A 23,378-nucleotide genomic window follows, 5' to 3' on the forward strand; every position below is an offset into this window, starting at 1 on the left:
ACCTACACGTCCTGCTGCTGTAAATTGTGATACATACATACATAATATAGGAATTATAGAGCCATAGAGGTAAATAGGTATTTGGTACCTATGTACCCTATGTACGTAAACATATAATAATATAGTTGTACGTTTGTGATGCGACGCGTTTTATGGTAATATTTAATGTACGGGATTGCTATAATGGTAATAAAATATAATAATAAATTTATTTTACTAACATAATTATTAATTTGGAAGATTTGTGAGATAAATTCAGCTGTCAACATTATAATGTTCAATGTCATAAATTGTATGTGCAATACCTACCTATAATCAATCCTAATTCAATCAATTTTTGATATTCGTCGGTTATTGATTTTCTGGTAAACTCAATTCTGTTATCGAGACAAACTGCTCTCAGTTATACATAAATACGAATTAATCTCGTAAATAAGAGAAAATAATATAAATGTGTCTGCGTCGGTGAAATACGGTAAAAGGTCCACAGCAACTTTTTCATTAGACACGATACTTATATCCCAATTTTTCACGTTATGGTAAAAATTTTAATTAAAAAAAAAATGTGCAGTAACCGTGCACAGGCGGTCGCAATAAAAGATAAACACTCAAACTCTTATGATATTACATTAGTAATCATTAATTTTACAGCGTAGGAGCATGTGCGAACGGTAATACATTTGCAATGTCCCTCGCTCTATATTGGGTATTTTAGTCTGTTATATCAGTCATGTGCCCGCATTCGTCATTAGGGTGTATCGCAAGAAACATTTTGCACCTATACCGCGAGAGAGTATTACTGTCGCCCGACGAAAACACGTTCGATTCCGCGCATCGCCACGTATTTGACATACACTAAATGGCACAAGGCGGGGGAATGCCTACAGTCTTCATGCGCAAAACTGTAATACTCTCTCGTGGGCCGCAGTTGTAGTTGTGCTTAGGCGGCTACGCGACTCTGATATTGTATTATAATAATGGTACTTATGTCGTTTTCAATTTTCCGCGACGTGCTATATTATGACCAATAAACGATAGCAATGATAATAATATTTGCGAGGACTCGCGGCGACAACGACGACGACCTCTACGCCAATAATGTTCTATGTGGTTTACAATTATGAGCTTGCAGATTATTAGCCATTCGTTTCTGTTATTTTTTTACACTTATTTTTATCCGCCACATTCATCAGCACCGTGAGTACGACTTCGTCAGAAATCCGTAAAATGTGTTACGATCGTCTCGCCATAGCCGTGATCGCATATACAGTACCAGCTACTGATTTTATCTTTGGAAATAACTTTACTATACGTTGCCACGATGCAGTATGTTGCCTCAGACCGATCAATTTTCTCGGTAAATGATGCGGTTTATTGCACTTTTTCATTAATTGTTATCATATAGGTAATACATATTATTCATTCCAATTTCCCATCAATGCCTTTATACTGTAAGAACCTTTCTAATTAATGTTTTGGGTTTTTTCTTTTTGATTGCTCAGAACGCTATTATAGTCATAGATGTATTATAATCCTGTGCGAATAAACATCATATTATTCTACAGAAATAATAACCATTTGATATAAAATTGACGCCATAATTGAACATGCGTCTTAAACAATTACTGCGCTATAGGATAGCAGCTAATTTATTGACTCCATCCTAAATATCTGTCTGTTCACATTTTTTTCGTTTTAGTCTAGTTAATCGCTGAGACATACATTCAAGGTTAAAAAATTATAAATCGATTTTATAATTATATATTTCAGCTTAATTATACAGTAATATGTAATAATAATAATAATAATAATAACATAACAATGACGTCTTGACTCGATGTCGTAATTTATAAATCAAACACAAAATATTTATTAAATATTAATAGTTAGTCGTATTACATTTGTTTGGTTTAAATAATCATAAATTAAAAACGTCATTAGATTGGATTTCATGAGTCATGATACATAGGATGTGATAATGGCTAGACAAGAACATTTAAACTCAAGATTATTTTTTAGAAAATTATTTTAGGGAGCGGAACTTCCCAAAAAATTATTCTTCACTGGATCTCTGATATTGTTATAGACACATTATACATAATACATATAATACATATCTAGTGATTCACTAAACACACCTGTATATTGTATCCATTAATAATGAATTTGTTCAATTCTGATTTTTGTAAGGCTGGTCAAATTAATGATTTTTTTTTTTTAATAAGTTAAGGTAACTTAATATGCATCAATAACAAAAAGTTAAAAGTTAGTTTAATTTTTGGTTAACTCAGTTACATTAAAAGTTAATTTTTTTACACAACGTTAGCGTACTTTTATTTTTTATCAACCCAAAACTAAATTATAGACTATAATAGACAATAGTGTTTATACTTTATAGTTTATACAGTATTTCAATATAATATATTATATTTCATTGACGTTTTTCGTTTCTAAAAAAAGAAAAATAGTTAAGTACCTAATTATCTTATAAGTTAGATTAGAAAAATATATATTTTTAACTTTAAACAATTCACGGTAAATATTTTTCGACATTAGGTATAATAAAATAGACTGAAATAGTGAAATGCAATAAAATAAATTAACTTAACTTTCTTCTTAAAATGAAAATAATAATTAGTTGATTTCTCGTTAATTAAAAAAAGAAATTTCTTAAGTTAATTGATAAGTTACCTAATGAAAATCCAAAAGTAACTAGTTAAGGTACAAAGTTTAAATCAAATTTTTTTAACTTAAATTTAACTTTTTAACCCTCGTTTAGATTTTTAGAACTATTAAGTATACTTAAACAACATATTTTTAATGATTAAATCTATTTAGGTACCATTTAAAGGAGTGTCCTGTGGCAATACAAACTTCTATTTTTTAAATGCAACCAACTTTTTTTATGTTAATTGTTGAGCAAATGATTTTTTTGAAAATGTTGATGTATCTTAATAAATTCAAAGGAATAGTTTCCGAGTTATTAAAATGTGTATACTAAGGAATACGGATCATAGTCCTTGAAAATGATTTTTAGAGAAATACAAAATATATAGTATTTATTATTCGTGAACATTTTTTACAAATTATAAAATGTTCATAGATTAATAATATTAACTATTAACAAATTATCATGGCATTCATCATATTTTCCACACTTCTAATCATTGACTAATATAAATTATCTTTAGATAAACTGCTTCATAATTTATAGGAGAAATTGTGTTTTTTTTAAAAAAAGGAATTTGGTATCGCCACAGTGCACTCCTCAAATAATACGAAAAAATCTAAATATTTGAAAATATTGTCGTTAGGTAAAACTCAAGGCTGGGCAAGTTAATGATTTTTTTTTAACTCAGTTAAGTTAAGTTAATATGCACTAATAACAAAAAGTTAAAGTTCAAAGTGAATAAAACCATAGGTTAACTCAGTTATGTTAAAAGTTAATACACACTTTTAGTTAAATTTTTATTAAATTAAAAAAAAATTGATTTGCTTACACAACGCTAGCGTACTTCATTTTTTTCCAACCCAAAACTAAATTATAGACTATAGTGTTTATCTTTATACTTTATACAGTATTTCCATACAAGCTATATTCGAATGATATAATTTTTTAACTTTAAACAATTCATGGTAAATATTTTTTGACATAAAAACGAAATAGTCTGAAATAGTGAAAATTAACTTTTTAACTTAACTTTAACTTTTTAACTCGTTAATGCCCAGCCTTGGTTAAACTAGTAAAAAATTACAAAAATTAGAGCCGACAAATGGTGTGTGATTATACTCGGTGAGTCACAAAGCCCATATTTTATATTTAATAGTTATTACCTGCTTTAATTCCGAAGACACTCGCCTTTTCGTGAAAACTGTAAATAGTAACAACATTTTATCCGTTAACGGATTATATTCCAGAGAACTCTGATCGACCGCACATGAATACATGCCTGTAGGTACCCAGCTATCTATTCAAAGGGAAAAAGGTGTATAAACGAGAGCACGTCGACATTTCATTGCGGTTTCATTAAACGCGCATTTTTAACTAAACGTATCATTGTATTATTTATAAACAGTATAGACACAATAATGTATACGATAAATATGCCCCACAGTTGGCTGCAGATCCATTCATCCGGACTAGATCTTTTGACACGCATGGTACCTATATGACACATAATGTCACATTCATTCGGTTTTACTATAACAATAATAATAATATTGTTCGATCGGTTTTCAAACCATCAATATAAGAACTACTATATTATACTTAATATTATATTATTGTGGTTTGGTCAATTCCTAATTCGAGTTTATAGCGTGTGATTTGTAGGTACCCATTATACTCGGCCAGGTAAAATTTCCGAGCGAATTTGCGGAAAGCCATTTATCATGGATATCGTTATTATATTATTATTATTATTATTATTATTATAGTGTGTTGTGGGCGGGCGGGCAGAGCGTGACTAAATCGCGTCTGTACCCGCCTTGTAAATACACATATTATTAAATATTATTATAATAGCATAATAAATATAGGCGGATCCGATTTATTTTTCTCAAAAACAAACTGACAGTGACGCAAGGCGGATAAAAAAAAAAAATCGTGGGCGTTCCACATTAAAAGGCACTAAATCGATTTTTTTTCGTTTTTCTGTAGTTGAGCATAATTATTACAAAGTTTTAATTTACGTTTTTCATATTAACACATTAATAATTACCATTTTTAAAATTTTTTTTTGGTCTAAGTGCAATTATGTATTAATATAATATTACTTTGTATATTTTAACCGACGTAAAGTTACTGAGATTATAACGTCTAAAATTCAATATTATTTTGAAAATCGATTTCCGTGGTAAGAAATTCAAATATTGAAAATTATCGTCAATTATACATCTTAATCGATCGTTCAAGATACATTTTCGAGAAAATATTTAGATAACAATGAAACGAACAGAAACATAATAATATCGCGCAATTTCGTTTTTTACGATTAGAAATGAAGTGTACGGATTATTATATAAAATTACATAAGAGTTGGATTAGTTTGTAAAGAAATCCTACGATAGCCGATAATCTTTATATAATCGACCGAGCAGTTAATTGAAGGAACTACACGAATACGACGTGTGTGCCTATGGGAGACGCCCAGCGTTCTGTCATTCTCTGTAGGTATACCAAGTATATACAACTCTCTCCTTTGATTAATATTAAATATAGGTAAACGTATAACATATTAACTGCCTGGGACGTGTGGTCACAATGTCGGTGGGTCTCATATCAAATTTTTGAAGGTTTTTTTTTTTGGTCTGTATATTTTTCAAAAATATAGTAATAACTATTGATCATTGTTACAGTTAAAATATATGTCTTTAATATTTGAAGCTTATACGGTCATATCCAACGAGATAACTATTAAAAATTATAGAAAAGTATTTATAGTCAAGTGTTCCAAGAATCGTATAAAATAAAAAACAAGAATATTTCTAAAGTCATTATTGATTCGTGTTAAATAACACATTAATTCTCCTTACAGCAGGAGTTATGAAAATTCACGTGATGTATTTACTTAACCGTTTTGCAATTTATTACAATTAATAATACCTAATTATTAATTATAGTTAATCGGTTTTAACACCATATAACATTAGACGATAATTGGGCACACGATTTAATGATCGTTGTGCACGACTTTATAGTATACAATACTAGCTGACGATACTTCCACCTGTATAAATAACCACCCATTTATATATATTATTGTTATTACTATACTTTTGTATTATATAGGATTATACTTTGCCGCAACGGCAACGCTATAATAATATGGCAGCCACCCCGAACACACTCCCTAGTCCGGCATGGCGCTTTCATTTTACATGTGTTATTGCTGTACAGTTATAATAATATACATGTAACTATTTATGATATCCAAAATAACAACTTAAAAATTAAAATATTCCAGTCACACTAATATGAATACGAAAACGAACGGCCGCCAAAGTACAATCCATACAGTCATCCATTTGTTAAACCATCTCACTCAGAGATAATAATATACTAGTATTATACTATCTTTAATAAATAAATAAATATGCACATTGCCTAGTGACGTAGTTGCACCAAAGATGGTCGTCTCATTCCACTTTAAACTTCGCGTAATCAAATTAACCATTGGTTCTATTATCTGATCATTTGGTTTGTCATATCGAGTTGTCCAGATAGTTTTATGGAATTGTCACAGCTCACAAGAATTAAAATTGCCCACACATACCTACGTCTCCTTAATGGCAAACTTGAATTTTCTGCGTTATTCGTATTATTATCAACATTAAATATATTTCCAATGAACGCCCCAGGGTACATATTATATACCCTGCAGGACATTTTGAACTATCAGAATCGCTCAATCAGGACCCCAACTTTATATCAACCACATTTTAATATCTCTCAACCGTTTAAATAATTTTGTATTTGTTAACCGTCTATTCATTTTTATGTAATCTATATTTTTATACAAAACATATAATATGTAAATCTATCCAAATGGCTACTGTACTACTGTAGTCTGTTGCAGAAGGTTATATGTTAAATAAAATATATTATATTATATTTGAATACACACGAGTACGGTAAATCTAATTCAACTGCGTAGTTGTATAGTACAATAATTTTACTACTATGTTATAATATTACTTGCAAAATACGCTCATGGAGTTTTCCCATAGTAAATGATGGCGTTACAACTTTGTAGGTAGCATTGGATAACGTGAAATCGTGACCGCAATGGGAGAATCCAACGATCGGCTTCATCGCAATATATTAATTCTGACAATTTAATGACATGGTAATATTATACAAGGCGTGGCCATGGTTGAATTTAAGGGGTGGCTTAAATTCGGCGTAGACAAAGGTCCGTGAACAATTTGACCCCATAATAATTTTAAAAAAAAAACCGTTTTATTAACATTATTTTACGCTTTTTAAAGTAAGTTAAAATAAAAGTTCTTCTCACTATTTTTATTGTATTGTCATACTATATTATAATATTATCGTTGAATTAGCATTATTTTATTATTTCATTACTTTTTACAGGGTGATTCACCAAGCATGTTCATCCATTTTTTTCAATAATGCAGTTATTCAAAATCTGACTTTTTGAATTTTTAAATACACTGAGACCATATTTTCAAATTCTAGAGATTTTTAATACCTAATACTTAGGGAGTATCCTGTGAAGATACAATTTTCTGTTTTTCAATTGAAAATAATTTAAAAATATCATGAATTTGAAAATATTTGGGTGTTTATGTATATATTTAAAAATTCTAAAAATCAGAATATGAAATTTTGAAATTTAATTATTAAATGAAAAATGAGGGTGTGAGCATACTTTGTGGGTGGATCTACCTATATATTGACTATTTCATATCAAAAAACAAGAAAGATACACTAATTGTAATGGAAAAAAAACCAAATTACATAAACAAAAACAAACTTTACCTATATTTAATTAGGTAATATTTTTAAAAATCGTACGAATATTAAAATATTTAATATTATATGAGAATTACAAACACGAATTATATCTTTAGAAGGGCTCCTACAGTAAGTGTAGTTTAGTGTTAACGTGTAGTCTTATAACAGACTTCGCGGGTGTGCCGGTGTGGTGCAAAAAGCCCAATTATGTGGCTAAGTACATAGGTACTTAAGTGGAACTAAATATATTATTATAACATAGCGGTGTTTTTGCGTAATAAACTGCGTACCATATGCGTGCGGAACGGTGACTGACCGAAAGAGATAGAGTACAAAATTATTATAGTGGCTCACGTATTATATAGACGTGTAATACGTATGTGTAGTGTCCGCGAGTAAAAGAGCAGAGTAGAGCCTACTACCTATGTATACATAATATAATATACAAGTTCGTACGGGTGCGCGTCGACGAGTTGACCTACACCGGTATAATGTTATACCTATATATATATATCAATATATGTATATTGTATACAGACACAAAAATATTATTATATGATATAGGCAGATGTTTCACACAGACGTCCCCCGCGAATAAATCACCGCAATAATAAAGGCGTGAATGTTTCCGTGCGGTCTCCATTGACGTTGGTTATACCACAGCGGGGCGCTAAGGGCAATCAATGTACATAACTCGGCAGTTTTTATCTATTCAACTCGAAATTATTATTATTATTATACTGTTAAAGCCAAGATGCGCCGCGCGGTATGCATGTGTGTATAACACTGTTTTTTTCCCGCCCTATCGCACACACCCCTCTCACACCCTCTATCGCACATGCACCCTCACCCTCGCCTTGCCCCCTGTCTTGTTTTGTGACACACTCTGCGGGCCGACAGAGACATTCGTAAATTTATCACCTCGCCGAAACGCCCGAAAACTACCACCCCGTAATATTTAAGGTAGGCTTCGACAAATTTTTCAGCCCGTTTCTAAACAACGCGCGTGCCGCCACAGTCTCGCACCCGCTCCAACGCGTAATAATTATAAATTTATATGACATTCGTATATCATCATTACACGCGCTGTGTCGATGATCACGTGACATGGACAGCAGGGCGTAGGTGGTACGAGTTTTAAGGAGGCCCATACTTTGATCTCCCGCAGAAGCCAATCATTATTATTTTTTCTATCTCATACGCGGTCATACCATATACCTAAGTAATATTTACGATTGTACACGGTACACGCAGTCAATGAATATGGCAGACGTTAAGTCATGAAGCGGAGGATAGTATTGGCAGGTTAATGGCTTCTGAACGAGAATTTAAGAAATAATTTACGTCTATATTGATTTATTGATTATCGTCTATACCGGCAGCCTCTTTCATCTAACCTTATTGTTAGATCTGTTTATAGGTTAATTTTAAAATTTAAACGACAATCGCTTTCGCCGAAATTACCACCCACGGCCCTATATTATTATATTTGAGTATTTTAACAGGGCCAATAAATATGAACATATACAATCAAATAGGGTACCAGTTCAAAACTGCAGGTATAAGTGTGAGTAGTGTGACTAGTGACTTTCTTGAATTACGTCAGTGAATCTCGATCGACTGTCGGTATTGCAAGAGTATTGTGTCAACGGGATGATAATTAACACTTAAGAAAGATATGGCACGAAAAAAAATGAGGATTTATTTCAAAATATTCATTGAAAGAGAACCTAAAAAATAGTACCTTGTGAATTTAGAACCAAAAACTATAAATTGAAGAATACATCGTGGTTGGCACATTGGTGCATACTGTACTACGCGTAATATTATATATGTACCTATAGGTACCAGCTATGTATCATTTTATCTATGGACTATTCGAGAAAAATACCATACCTAACTAAACGCGTAGGGGACCACAACATTGGCCACGTTTGTTAAATCTAAAGTCGATAAATTCTGAGATTAACCTGTTATTAGCCATGTATAGTATATTATTGTATATTCTCGAATCGAAACTTAACTATATTTATTATATATGATTATAATCGCAAGTGATTAAATGCATAGTGCATTAATAATGCTATAATATCATACACTACTATGCTGCAATTCCATATCATATCAGATGCTTTTTCGACAGTAATAACATATTAGAGTCATAATTTATGTGTATAATATACAAATTAAATATCATGTGGTCCTGAGCCCATTTTATTAAAGTTTCGATGTTTCACTCGACCCCAAGATATATGTCATATATTATTATTTATTATAAGAAAAAAAATATCTGCCGCTTAACTATGTACCTATTCGTACGTTAGATATGTACCCACGACCCGTCGTTCTACGATAAATTAGTGTTTGACGTCATGTTAGTGTAATACAAACAAATACGACGTATTATTTGGTGGCAGGCCTACCGCCTACCATATTTTAGATGGGATAGGAATAATAAGTTTAAAATTTTATTAGAATAATAGGTACATAATATAATATAATAAGTAGGTACACATTATATTATGGCTATATAATGTTTTACATATAATAGATTACAACGAAAGGTTTCTTACGTATTTTTTCTATGTGTATTCTCGTGTTTGTTTCTAAAAAATTGTCTAAATTGCCATTTTAAAATACAAAATAATTTTTTATACTGTCTTGTTATAATATTTTCCTTTTTATTCTGTTTTATATCTGAAGTGAAATGTGACCGGATAAAATATATTAAACAAAGAAGCGTATTGGAATATTATGCACATCGAATGTATTGTATTACATTATAATATTGGCATATTGCTATGATTATTATTTGATATTATACTTACAGGACTATAATACGGCATAGGAGCTTTTTTAAGTAAATTTTTTTTTTTCAATTCAATCTTCTATATTAAATTATTAAAATCTGCTGTACCTATACACTTATAAAGTTCTAAGTGCCGATAATAAAACAAAATATAATCTCATCATGATTCGAATTTATTCATCATAGATGTCAAAATAGATAATATTATTATAAGTATTTTTTTTTTATATAAAATGCAATCATTGCAGTTACGGTTTTTGGAGATTGCAAAATACAGTAAATAAGGTTAAAAATATTTAGTACCTACATTAGCATTTTATATTTTATGGTACATGTTTGCAAGTTTTAAATATTGGAATAAAATATCGGTTCTGTAATATATTTTGTACAACAATAACCGCATAACAGTTATCTGCTCATTAATCATTAAATTATGATTGTTGATGTCTTTCTTATTAAATCTTAGTTGAAATATTTAATCATTTGTTCTAAGTATACACACATTATGATTATGTGTTTTCTACAATATTATACTGATAACTTTATATAAAACTGAAAACTCATAGCTACGATAAAACTATTCCCATGTCGTTGTGTACATTAATAATTGACTGTCAATTTATTCCTGATTACGACTGAAATAAAACCGAACGTATACGTATAGGGTCGTCGCGGATCATAATAATATTATTATAGGCGGAAACTGAACACACACCTTCGAAAAAAATATAGGTACCAACACTTTCGTTAATTGTTCATTAATCGCGGTTAGTGTATTACACTATAACATTGCCGCCGTTGACGTCGAGTGTTATAGGCATAGTATATTATAATATTATCGTAATAAAAAGTGAAAACGACGTATTCTTTATAAAACGGAATAATATAGGCGCACAGAATAACGGTTTTGGAGATTAAAAACGTCGATTACACGCACATCGGACGGACAATCAATACCTACGTCGTAATATTATTTGTTGTCGCGGTCCCCGAGATCCCACGAAGGGTTGTTTGGTAAAAAAAAATAATCGGGTGTAAATATAAATAAAATACTCACCAAACAACCTTGACGACGACGACGACGACTAGTCCCAGACGACTGTTGGAATGTTTTGCGTAGGTGCGATGAGATAACGGTTGTGCGTCAAGAGGTCGTTATAATATTAATATAGTATAAGTTATGATAATTATTAATTGTATACGTGTTTATTACCTATTCGTAAATGCAAGTTCCATTGTACGCGCCATATCCTATTGATGCCCACTGTTAACGCACACGGTAGACCCAACAAAATCAAAAAAGCAAAATAATGATGCCCATAAGTTATAATCTTATATAATTAATAATACATTTTTTTGATACATAGGTAGGTACCAATTAAATATATTAATTAATATGGATATAAATATTATAAACCTGGTGAACTTTCCGCTATGTGAACTATGGAGTTTTATTTTTTTCTCATTTTTACACAGATTATCTGGTAAGAATATTACAATTTTGAGTTTCAAACAAAATGTATTGTTTCTTCTTAACTTTGTTCGTATATTTGATAAAATTGTTTGACTTTCATAATATAGGTACATATCTACTCTGTAGATTAAAAATAGTATAAAAAATACTATATTTTAACATAATAATAAACGGACTGTCTCCTAAGGGCTAATACTGATAACGTTTAACAATATTATTATTATTATTACAAATTTTATTTGGTGCATAAAATGAATGCGCTGATTGTGTCACTCACATTTCAACGACTGTTAAGTTATAGTGTCCACTTGTGTCACCGAACGGCGACCAATATTGTGTTATTGTTATTACGTTTTTAAATAAATAAAACATTTGATCATACGATTAAAATCAGGAGCACAGACACGAGTTTATCGTCGTATCTACACTGAAAATGCGATTTTCTCATTTTTTTTTCATGGTTCTATAAAGTTTTGTAATCAGTGTGTGTTAAATTGTACATGTTTCAGAATATTCATTTTTTTTTATAAAATTATTTTGTAGGATTTGTAGATCACATGATCACTATATTTTGTAGTCCTGCACACAAGTAATGATGGTAGATCACATAATTTACTGCTTTTTCAAGTAGCATGTACTCGGTATGTCAGAAAAAAATGATGTTTAGTTATAGTTATCAATATTTACCAATGATGCACTATGCATAAACGTTTATCGGATTTATCAGCAATATTATGGGACGACGTACATCAGATTTTTAAGGCGTTTTAAATAGGCAATTTAAAAGAAATTATTTAATAAATGAAAAATAATTGATTAATTAACAAGTGGTCCAATAGTATTGTATCCGTTATCTGATTAAAATTAAATTATATTATACAAAAATTGTTTTGTTATTATGTCGAAAATATAAATATTTAATAGTAGAATAAATTATACTCTATAAAATTAAACCGTTAACTTCAATAATATTTTTATAACGCTATGGGATATATCGTATATAATGGTCTTTATTGTAAAATGTTATTTGATGATGAAATAAGTAAATAAAATAAAATAATGTAAAATAATAATCTTATTAATATAAACTATATACAATATTAATTGTGCATATTAATGTAATAACTGTGTAGGTACCTAATAAATAATATGCTATGAAAAAAAAATCACATAATAACATAACGTACAAAGTTCTACTCTGTGATTAAAATCTGATTGTTGAATTGTTCCATTATAAAACATAATATTATCGTGTACTGAGTGCACACGATGCGTTAATTGACATTTGGCACACATTGGGTTCTTATGCTTTTTACACTCGAATAACAGCAAATACACGCTTACATCTACTTAAGAGGACGTCACACCCACATGATATTGTGCTATCTCCGTCTTACAATAACGAACAATATATTATCAAAATTGTGTTCTGCAGAACCAATTAAGTTTTGTTAACTTTGTGAATTTATCTATTCTAGAGTATTCAAAGATAAAAACAGTTATGTATTTTTATGTTAGATTATTTATGATATTTCAATTTTCCTTTTTAATTCATAATTTTAAAACGCTCATAACTTGATTCGAAATTTTACTCCACTTTGGGTCTTGGATAATATTTTCACCTTAAATTTGATAGCATGTCAATTCTATTTAATACTAAAAATAACAGAGTAAAATGGATTCTTTATAAGAAACGTAGGTACGTAAGTACGTTATAACCGCAAGTGTTAATTACGTCTCACAAATGCACATCATACGAGTAAATTATAGTAGTACATTTTAGAATAATCTATTTAATTATATTATTTTTAATATATTTAGAGTAAATTTATCTATAGTAAAGTTTAAAGTAAGACTATTATATTGAGGGTGCCGTGAAGGTTTTTTTGCATATTCATTTTAAAGCGAGTTATGATCATTTTATAATACATTATATAATACATTGTATTTAAAACTAGAAACGCTTAACTTGCTGGATAATATACTTACCATCAGGTTTAAAGTTTTATAATAGGTCAATTCACTCTAATTTTAAAATGGATTATTCTGAACATAAAATGCGCTATATGTTATGTGTTTGTAAGACAGATTCAACACATAGCAGAAATTAAGTAAGATGTCCTCTTATAAGGAACCTTTGAAAATCGAGCGTTGAACTCACTGACAAAATGAGAACGAGCGTGAGAGATTGATTTTCGCATAAAATAGTAATAATTTTAATAATTCTTGTGCAGGTGCAGGTGTACTTATGCATTCGAACCAAACATACACCCTCCCCACCTAAGTTCTAGTTCACTAGATGTCTTGAAGCACTTGTGCCTCTGGATTAAACATGTTAGAAGAGTCCAGAGGGTTATGTCGTGATTATCAGTATTATTTTTATTTCCATGTCTCTTATACTATTATGTCTTGTCGAGCAGTATTTCATTTCTGTTAGGTATGTACGCATAATATTTTTGCAGACTATTACGCGTTATGGTCAATATAGTCATTATGAATTATGAACTGTAAATTGTAACAGTTTCCATTGCAACTTTTATTCCGTAAAATTTTTCAAAAATGTACCATTTTTATATCGAAGTGGTGGTTTTTTTACGCAGGTGCTGTGCGAAGTGGAGGCGGCAATGATAAGCCTGAGCACGTGGCGTAACAGGAAGATGCCCGAAGAGCCACGGACAGTGATCGTCGGCGGCCTGGGCTGGGACCCGAATCCCGACCACACGACCATGATGATCCAGGACTGGGGCGTGTTGACCATCTACTATAGGTTCCTAAAGGACTGGCTGCATATCAGCCGGAAAATGGTCCAAGACCAGGTGGACTTGCACCAGCGGTGGTCAGCTGTCTCAGCGGTCGTTTCAGATGTCGACGACGGCGACGACAACGACGAATCTTCTGCCTCCACCATCGACCGACTGCCACCTGCAATGCCGCTGTCGTCATCGCCGTTATCGTTATCGCCACTGTCGTCATCGCCAATGCCGTGCATCAGACACCGCAGATGTGGTTCGTCCAAGTACAACAAGCGGCCCAAAACTTCCGGCTCGGTTACGTAGTTACCGGTCCCCGAGGGGTAACGAATATTAATAGATTAAAAAATGTATTTAAGTCTGTACATATGACCACAATATACCTATTATTTATTTATTTATTATTTTTTTTTTTTTTTGTACTTTTGCGACACAATTTATGTACTTCTCTGTTAACGATCGCGAGTGACGTGTAAAAGAACTCTGTCGTAATGTTACTATTACCTATTTTTTTTTTTATATCTTCGATTATTACACGAGCGTTCTGTAAGTCATGCAGTATAGACATGATCTAAATTATTATTATTTTTACTACTATATTACGAATAATTTGAATACATAATATACTGCATATATTTTTATATTCTATAAACGATTGAACACGAACAGACTGTTTTTTTTTTAAAAATATTTTGAATGATAATTATATTAGTTTTGTTTATGAAAATTTTAAGCTCAGCTTAAAATGTATCTGAGCTTACTCAGCTCAGATAATCTGTCGGAGTGTTTTTGTTTTTGTAATCTGAAGAACCAATACACTCGTGCCGAAATTAACGGCCTCTAATAATCTAATAAAGGTAAAGATAGATCAAGCGTTACCACCAGTCACCACTAACTGTGGTAACTATACATTTTAAAAACACGAAATTTGTATTAACTATAATTTTATTTTTGGTCCTCTCGAGTTTTGTGATTATATTATTGGGAGTAATAGGAGCTATAATATAATCAAGACAACTATAACTTGATGCTATTATCAAACAATACAATGTGTTGAACAATATACCAATTATTAAATTTAAAATTATAAGAATATCATAGCAGTTATAATGGAAGACGGTCATTATTACATCATAAACATTTTTTTAAAAACAAACTTTTCTAAAAAAACAAAAAATTAATGAAAAATTTGTTGATGAAAAAATTAACAGTGTGTGGTGCTCTTACACTTGACATATACTCCCAGTTACTATCTTATATACAGGATTGAACAAAGAAGTGTATGTGAGACTTAGCTCGGCTTAAAATGTTGTATATGATGCACCACCCACTTTTAAATTTTTCATCAACAAATTTTTCATTAATTTTTTGTTTTAAATATGTTTTTTTAGAAAAGTTTGTTTTTAAAAAAATTTTATTTTATTTTTTTCCCCGTTTTTTTTTGGATGAAGCGACGACACATTCCCCTTTAAACACAATGGCGACTCTAAAGGAAGCTCAAACTAAAAGAATATAATTATTAAGTATCCAAGTGAGTGGGTTCACAGTAGTAGTTGCTGATCCCGTCCAATGATAATGGATCGTTCAATGACGTCGATAATATTCGTGCAATAATAATTATAATAACTGTGTGTTCGCGACGGCAACAACGACGATGCGTACAAAATAAACAAATAGTTATGCGACCAGATATACTGCGTGCGATAATTAAAATATTTACAGTATTAGCTGTACCACTGCAGAATCCGTGTAGGGGGGATACCGGGGACTTCGGGGCATTTGTTAGACCTCAAATTCGGTTTTAGCGACCCCGAAAACCCCAGAGAAACCCTTCGTACCTGCACTTCCTCGGAGATGACTTTGCACAGCCGTCATCGCCGACCTGGAGGTCCGGGTCCCAAAATGACAACGGACTATTGTATTGTCATCCATGACCAAGGCCTATACCAATTTTCAGAATTTTTCATCGTCAAAAAGTGCCTCAAATCGAGCGCGGAAGATTTGATTACAGACAGACGTGAAAGCGAACTTAAAAAAAGTGTGTAAAAACCACATAATTTTACTCATATTATTCATGATAAAATATAATATAATTACAATAATTACTTTTATTGTATACTATGTATATTAATATTATATTAAAGGAGATTGTTATTTATTATTTACAGTTAATTTTCCAAATAAAACAAAACTCGTGAAAACAATACGACGATCACATTATTATGATATAATAATACTTGTGACGTGCCATAATGACGATTTGACTCGATATTTAATACTAACCTATTATAAGTAAAGCATAGATATAGGCGTATAATAGGTATACATTATAATTTATAATATGGCGGGTTCTAAGACTTCTGCAGACACATATATTATGTAGGTATTTTATAAATTATATTGTTATACTATTATACCTACCTACTAATATTCAGCGGCAACGTACAATAATGATCTTTAAATGGATATGACGTATTTATTTTACCGTTTAAAATATTTAATATCAAATACAATTTTTGAGCATAATATAGAAGGTTAATATATTATAAAATAATATATTGTACTAATAATCTAGCGCATGTTGAGGTATTTTTTATTTTTATTTTTAACACAAATTATTATAGTACTTGTTAGTGTACGTGTATAGTTACAAAAAAAAAAAATATACGTAATATTATTACAACTTACAAATAACAAAGTCCTATAAGTTTAAATAGCTACTTATTTATCTTATACTACAAAATTCACTATACAGTATGTCCCAGAAGTCCCGTATCATCCTTAGCATCTCCACGGAAAATCAATATATTTAAATGCAATTTTTTTTACAGTACTAATTTACTAAGTATGGAAATTCTGATCGAATAGCATAATATTCGATTTTTTTTTTTATCTAATTATTAGATTATTATTAGGTATATAATAATATATCCATAATAAATGCTAAACCAATTTCTACTAGAACTTCATTTTTAAATAATTAAATATTTCCGATTAAGTGTGGGTACGTCCTTTTAATATATTTAAAAGGACGAATTTTATTATGAATATTATAGATCTATTTTATAAAAAAGTGCACATTGCAAGTACCTACGAGTAGATGATGTGAAACGAAAAAATACCCTCACTACACAAGTCTTTCTATGGTTTGTTTTGTAAGAAAAAAAATCACTACTGTCTTCGGGCGAAACGGTTAAGAACTTTTTAACCCTCCGTAAAGAAGTTTCTCTTTAAAAATATGACAATTTCTGACTATTATATTTAAAATAAACATGATTTTTTTTGTAGGTATTTAAAATAACACAAAACAAATATTTCACATGGACGACAGAGTGGCCGAGCAAACTAAGGCGTTAGTTGCGATGTGCACCGCCGTCGGTTCGAACTCGGCCACGGGTGGCATTTTTCTTCGGGCAGTTACGGTGTCCGGAGAGAGAGGTCACCATCCCCCGAGCACCCGTGCATGGCAGATACCTACGGGTTAAGCCCACTTAAAAATAGTACCAAAACAAATACACACGTGTTCAAAACCTACAGTACCCTCCCCACATGGTCGATGTACGTCTAGTATAAATTTGATTTAGCTGTCACCGTATTATTTGTGTCATGTGCCGTCTGATAAGGCCCCAGTACACTAACAAGTATTGTATTTAACACCTGCAGCATCTGGTTTCCATCTAGAACAGTTTTTTTTATTATTATTATTAATATACTTATTTCCGTATACCTTTATCGGTAATAATATATAGTGTTAAATCGATGAATGTAACCCATTATTCATTTCAATTAATAGTATGCATTATGCTTGCTACCTGCAGTATGCTTATAATAGTAGTTAATTAGCATCATTGTATTCGTACAAAATATGCACGAGAACAAGTGCATACAATAATATTTGACCACAACTCATCTTAATGGATTTTTTACCGATTTTGGTTGGTATATTAACATGTTTTCATTTAAAATAGTATTTTATTTCGAATATATTAGTTTCTCATTATAACACTTTTCGATTGTAACTATTTGTTCCTAATACATTTTCATGGAAGCGTGAGAGTGTGATTTACCCGAAGTCGAAATATCCAATCATATTTGTAATTTGGATCTATAAAAAAATCGTTAGTGTTAAAAAGAACGCTGAAAACACTATGTCTGCAAACGAAAACAGTTTATAAATTAAATTAATTTACTAGGTGGTGCCTGCAGCAGATATTGTACGAACAATAAGCCACTCTCTCTGTGGAGGTCCTGCAGGACTCCTGCCCATCATAGTGGATATGAGATACGGTCTTCCATCCGGTCACGTGTGATTATTATATTTTAGGTAGCTACTAATAATATAATATTTTGTATAGTAACTATATTATTATATGTGTCAATGTGTATGCGTGTGTACTGGCGTATTCTTTTGGTGTCAGTTCATTCAAAAATCCACCAGCCTAGGTGACGTGTTTTCCTTGTGACACCGACACGGAATTCCGTTGAAGACGTGTATATTGGGTACCTACGTCTTATTATACCTTGTATTTGTCAGATCAACGCCTTTTTCACACACGCTCATACACATACACCCACTCACATGCACACATACACACACACCACACACACACTCACACACAATGTGTTTACATCTCCGAAATTATTATTGTAACAAAAACCGTCAGCCACCGCCGCCGCCCCGTGTATAACATTTTTGCGTCCTTTCGTTTGAGTGGCGCCGTCGCGTCGCCAAACGGTATACAAACAGTTTTCGATACAATGATAATAATAATAATATATTCTCTCGCGCCCGCTGAGTTATCTACACAATGAGACGCGATGAGATGCACCGCCACAGCCGCCGCCGCCGGAGCACCACCTCCAACGATGCATTTTTTGAATATTTTTATTCATTTGCGTTCATCTCTTTCTCCGTCTTTCCACAAATGCGTGGACGCCGCATCGAGCTTCCGGTGTAGTACTCCTTGGTGGTTGTAGTCATATTTTATTATTATATTTTATGCATTGTGATAATGCCCCTCCCCCTTCCTCTATTCCCCACTAAGAAGGACGTTTGTTATTGTCCGTCGTGTATAGTTTATTTACGACCACGGCCCGCGACAATGACACGGTGGTACATATTCGTGTATATTGTGTAAACTCGTGCAGCATTCGAACTGTCCTCGTAAATCGACTTTTTTTTATTAATAATCCAATACGCGTATAATATAATAATATGTTACATAATGTATACTTTATGCTGGACTCGAAGCGGTTTCAAATCAATGGATTTTTAAAATCCAAAAATACGTTTGACGGCCACTCGAACGATTGGGGTGTCCGGGTGTAAAATGATTTTACACGGTGGGCGCCGACAGAGGGTCTTTATTTATTACGATAAATAATAATATCGTCGGTGTAAAAATATTGTGTGTGAAAAAGGCGTTTGATCCGATAAATAGCATAGATATATGTCCATACGAGACTCGTATTTAGTATAGATATAATATATTATATAGGTACCCGTACGCCCCCTCGACAGCATTCCGTTTCGTCGTCACAAGAAAAACTGAAAACATGCTCACTTATAAAACGTATCATGTTGTTATGATATATTTATTGCGGTAAAACGCAAATTGGCGGTGCGGTGTACTTTTGCGGTATAACGTTTAAACTTTTGAGCGTACAATATTGGCACGTAAAAAGCGCGTTAGTTTTCATTTGACCATTTTATAATGAAATAACTTTAATTTCTCGGGACAAATGACATATTTTGTATGTAAGTAGGGGTTTTCAGAGTACAAACGACCATTGTAATATGGTTGTGTGGGCTAACCGGCTATAGTACGGCCAGCGAAAAATGAGCCATGATTGTAGCGCCTCGGGTGGCGTCTTTTCGGTAGGGTTATATAGGTTTTAGATAGCCCTACTTAAAAAAAAGCCACCTGGGGCGCTACAACCGCGGCTCCTTTTTTGCTGGCCGTACTATAACTGCAAATGGCGCCTGGTGGCTTGGCCCTTACTATTATTGTATCTTATCACATTTTATTACTTCAATATAGGTATCTGGTATATAGATGAAATGATTAATTATTTGTTAATTCCTTTCTTTCAGTATTTTAAGATATTTTCTGAGCAAGCAAAATACGCAAGGCTGGCCAAGGTAATGATTTTTTTTAAACTCAGTTATCAAGATGATATGTACCAATAACAAAATGTTAAAAGTTAAAAGTTAATTTAACTGTAGGTTAACTCAGTTAAGTTAAAAGTTAGTGCAAACTTTTTTTAAACTTTTTATTAAGTTAAAAAAAGGTTAATTTATTTATACAACGCTATCGTACTTAATTTTTTTCCAATCCAAAACTAAATTGACTATAGTGCTAATACTTTATATAATATTTCCATATAAGTTAGATTCGAATGATATACATTTTTAACTTTAAACAATTTACGGTAAATATTTTTTGACATGAAAACAAAATAAATTAACTTAACTTACTTCTAAAAATGAAAAATGAATTTGTTAATTTCATGTTAATTAAAAAAGAAATTTAGTAAGTTAATAGTTAAGTTAACAGTTAAGTTAATGAAAAACTAAAAGTAACTAGTTAAGTTAAAAAGTTTGTTTTATTTTAACTTTTTAACTTAACTTTAACTTTTTAACTCGTTAATGCCCAGCCTTTGATAATACGCAATAAGCTGTTTTGGTATGTTAAAAAAACAATTGTTAGATACTTTTAATTTTAAATATTTTTCATAATTAAGTGTTGGGTATAATATTATATATTTTTTTTTCACTAAAATAATATAGCAAGTATAGCAACGACAGTATTATCAAGGTCAGTTTTCTAATGAATAGTTATCAGGCTACTCAGGTAAAGATAATATAGAATATTAGAATATTGATAAAAAAAACAACCGCATTCCTAAAACATTATGCTAATAATCGAAAAACAAAGTTTAAAACATATGAAAATTTAAATTTTTTCCTATTGAAAAATCATGAAACTGTCGTTTTTTTAGAATAGTATTATGTGATGCTAGTTTTATATAAGTGTAGGTATCTATATTTTTTTTTATTTAAATAATCGTCAAAAATGTATATAATTTTTTTTTTGCATAATTATTGTTTTTGCTAATTTTATTTGTGTTTAGTCAAATAATATTATAGTGTGTATTAAATATTAATATACTATACTATAATACATATGTATGATACAGGCATACAGTTAGAGTGTTCACAATATTATTTTGTTACGAATTAATTATAAATTTCAGTTTAAATTTATATTAATATAATAATATATGAGCCAGTGGAATAAACAAATTATAAAAAAGTTTAACGGAGTTAATTTTTTACACAGTGATAGCCGGTGCAATAAACTGCTAAGTTTCTTATAAGTAAAAAGGTGAAATGGTTATTTCGGTGTGGTCGATATATCTTATTATGCTCGATTTTTTAAAATTAGCTGACACACCTTTTATGCTGAAAAGCTATAGAATTATTATTACCACGATAACGACAAAAGCCTATAAGAAATAGAATATAACGTAAGTACCCTAAAGTTGGGGGTCAAACACAGAGAGTAATTTGACTTATAGCTCGCATAACAGTGAAAGGTTCTACCTCCAAAGAATGTTTGTAAATATACTCAATTCATTTTTTTTTTTTTAGAATTTAGTTGGATTCCAGCCCAACATTTATTATCTAAAAATCTCTCACATTTATTAAGCATCGAGGCATTACCTATTAATTATTATAGTATCTATATTACAAGAAACATATAATATGTAAAAAAAACATTGAAATACATTTTAGCACCCACCTATTGAAAAGTAATTGATATTTTTTAGGACTAAATACTCGTGTAATCAAATGCCATTAGAGCACATAAAATCTTTTTTCCATGCATTCATATTATTTACAAATACAGATAATTAGTTGTTACAATAATATTAGCAAACAGGTAGGCATTATTAATTTCTACAAGTACCTATATTATAATATATGTTTAATCAAGTTATTTAATTCCAACTAACGACGTGCATTGATGACAAAGAGACGAATTTATTTAGATAGATGCAGGTGTTCATCTTATTGTTCCTTTTTAATAAAATCGTCTATTTAAGTGGTTTATTGTCTTGCCCACACAATATATAATTCGAAAGACTTTTGATTTTTATCTTCGATACCTTTTAACGACGTTATCCATCAAGCCGACCCACGGGCCATGACATTCTGCAGATCGATGGAGTAAACAATTTGAAGCTGTAGACTTGTATGGATTAATTGGGCTATAATGCGCTTTTTATCCAAAAGTGTACGTCATTGTGTTTGAACGTCTCACATGTTTATTTGATGTAGTTCTCGTTTTCTCAATGCCTATAATAATCGCGAGTGCCGAGTGGGCCATCGATCTATTTCTGTTGTTAAAAGAAATCGTTTTTGTTCTATATAAAACGAACATCAGCCTACAGTAGCGTCGTTCAGATCCTCTCAGCTTCCGTCACTCACGCGATGTAAAATAGGTCTGTGTGTGTAGGTGGGGTGCGTGAGTATGTATGTGCGCGTGTAGGTACATTGGCTAGACGCTAAAAATGAACCTACGCGGAGGGAGGTATATATACTATATAATACACAATTATAAATGTTCTTTTGTCAGATGAAACTGATTTTTGTTACTTAAAATAGTCTGATAAGTGATAATATTAGTTTATAAATAGTTCACACGTGTATTTCAACAACCGAAGTAAGCCAGAGTGGCTAGAGTCGGGTAAATAATAATATTAGATTCGCTGGTTATGGAAGAGCAGGGACGACCACAGAAAATAAGTTTAGCAGGTGCAACGGATAAAATTCAGTTTAATATCAATTGCTATATTCAA

General features: G+C 31.2%; 1 protein-coding gene across 4 annotated transcripts in view; it reads left to right on the forward strand.

Moving 5' to 3' along the window:
- The window catches only part of LOC100575919, a 33,526-nt gene extending 18,353 nt beyond the window's left edge, over nt 1–15,173 (forward strand). For 3 of the 4 annotated variants that reach the window (XM_003247964.4, XM_016808563.2, XM_008189988.3), the window contains one exon: nt 14,364–15,173. In XM_003247964.4, the coding sequence (XP_003248012.1) occupies nt 14,364–14,819 (456 nt within the window). In that variant the 3' untranslated portion in view covers nt 14,820–15,173. The remainder of the gene's footprint in view (nt 1–14,363) is intronic. The other variant, XM_008189987.3, reaches the window with a different exon arrangement.
- The last annotated feature ends 8,205 nt before the right edge of the window (nt 15,174–23,378 follow it).

This window comes from Acyrthosiphon pisum, chromosome A1 (genome assembly GCF_005508785.2).
Source record: "Acyrthosiphon pisum isolate AL4f chromosome A1, pea_aphid_22Mar2018_4r6ur, whole genome shotgun sequence".
NCBI classification, from domain to species: domain Eukaryota; kingdom Metazoa; phylum Arthropoda; class Insecta; order Hemiptera; family Aphididae; genus Acyrthosiphon; species Acyrthosiphon pisum.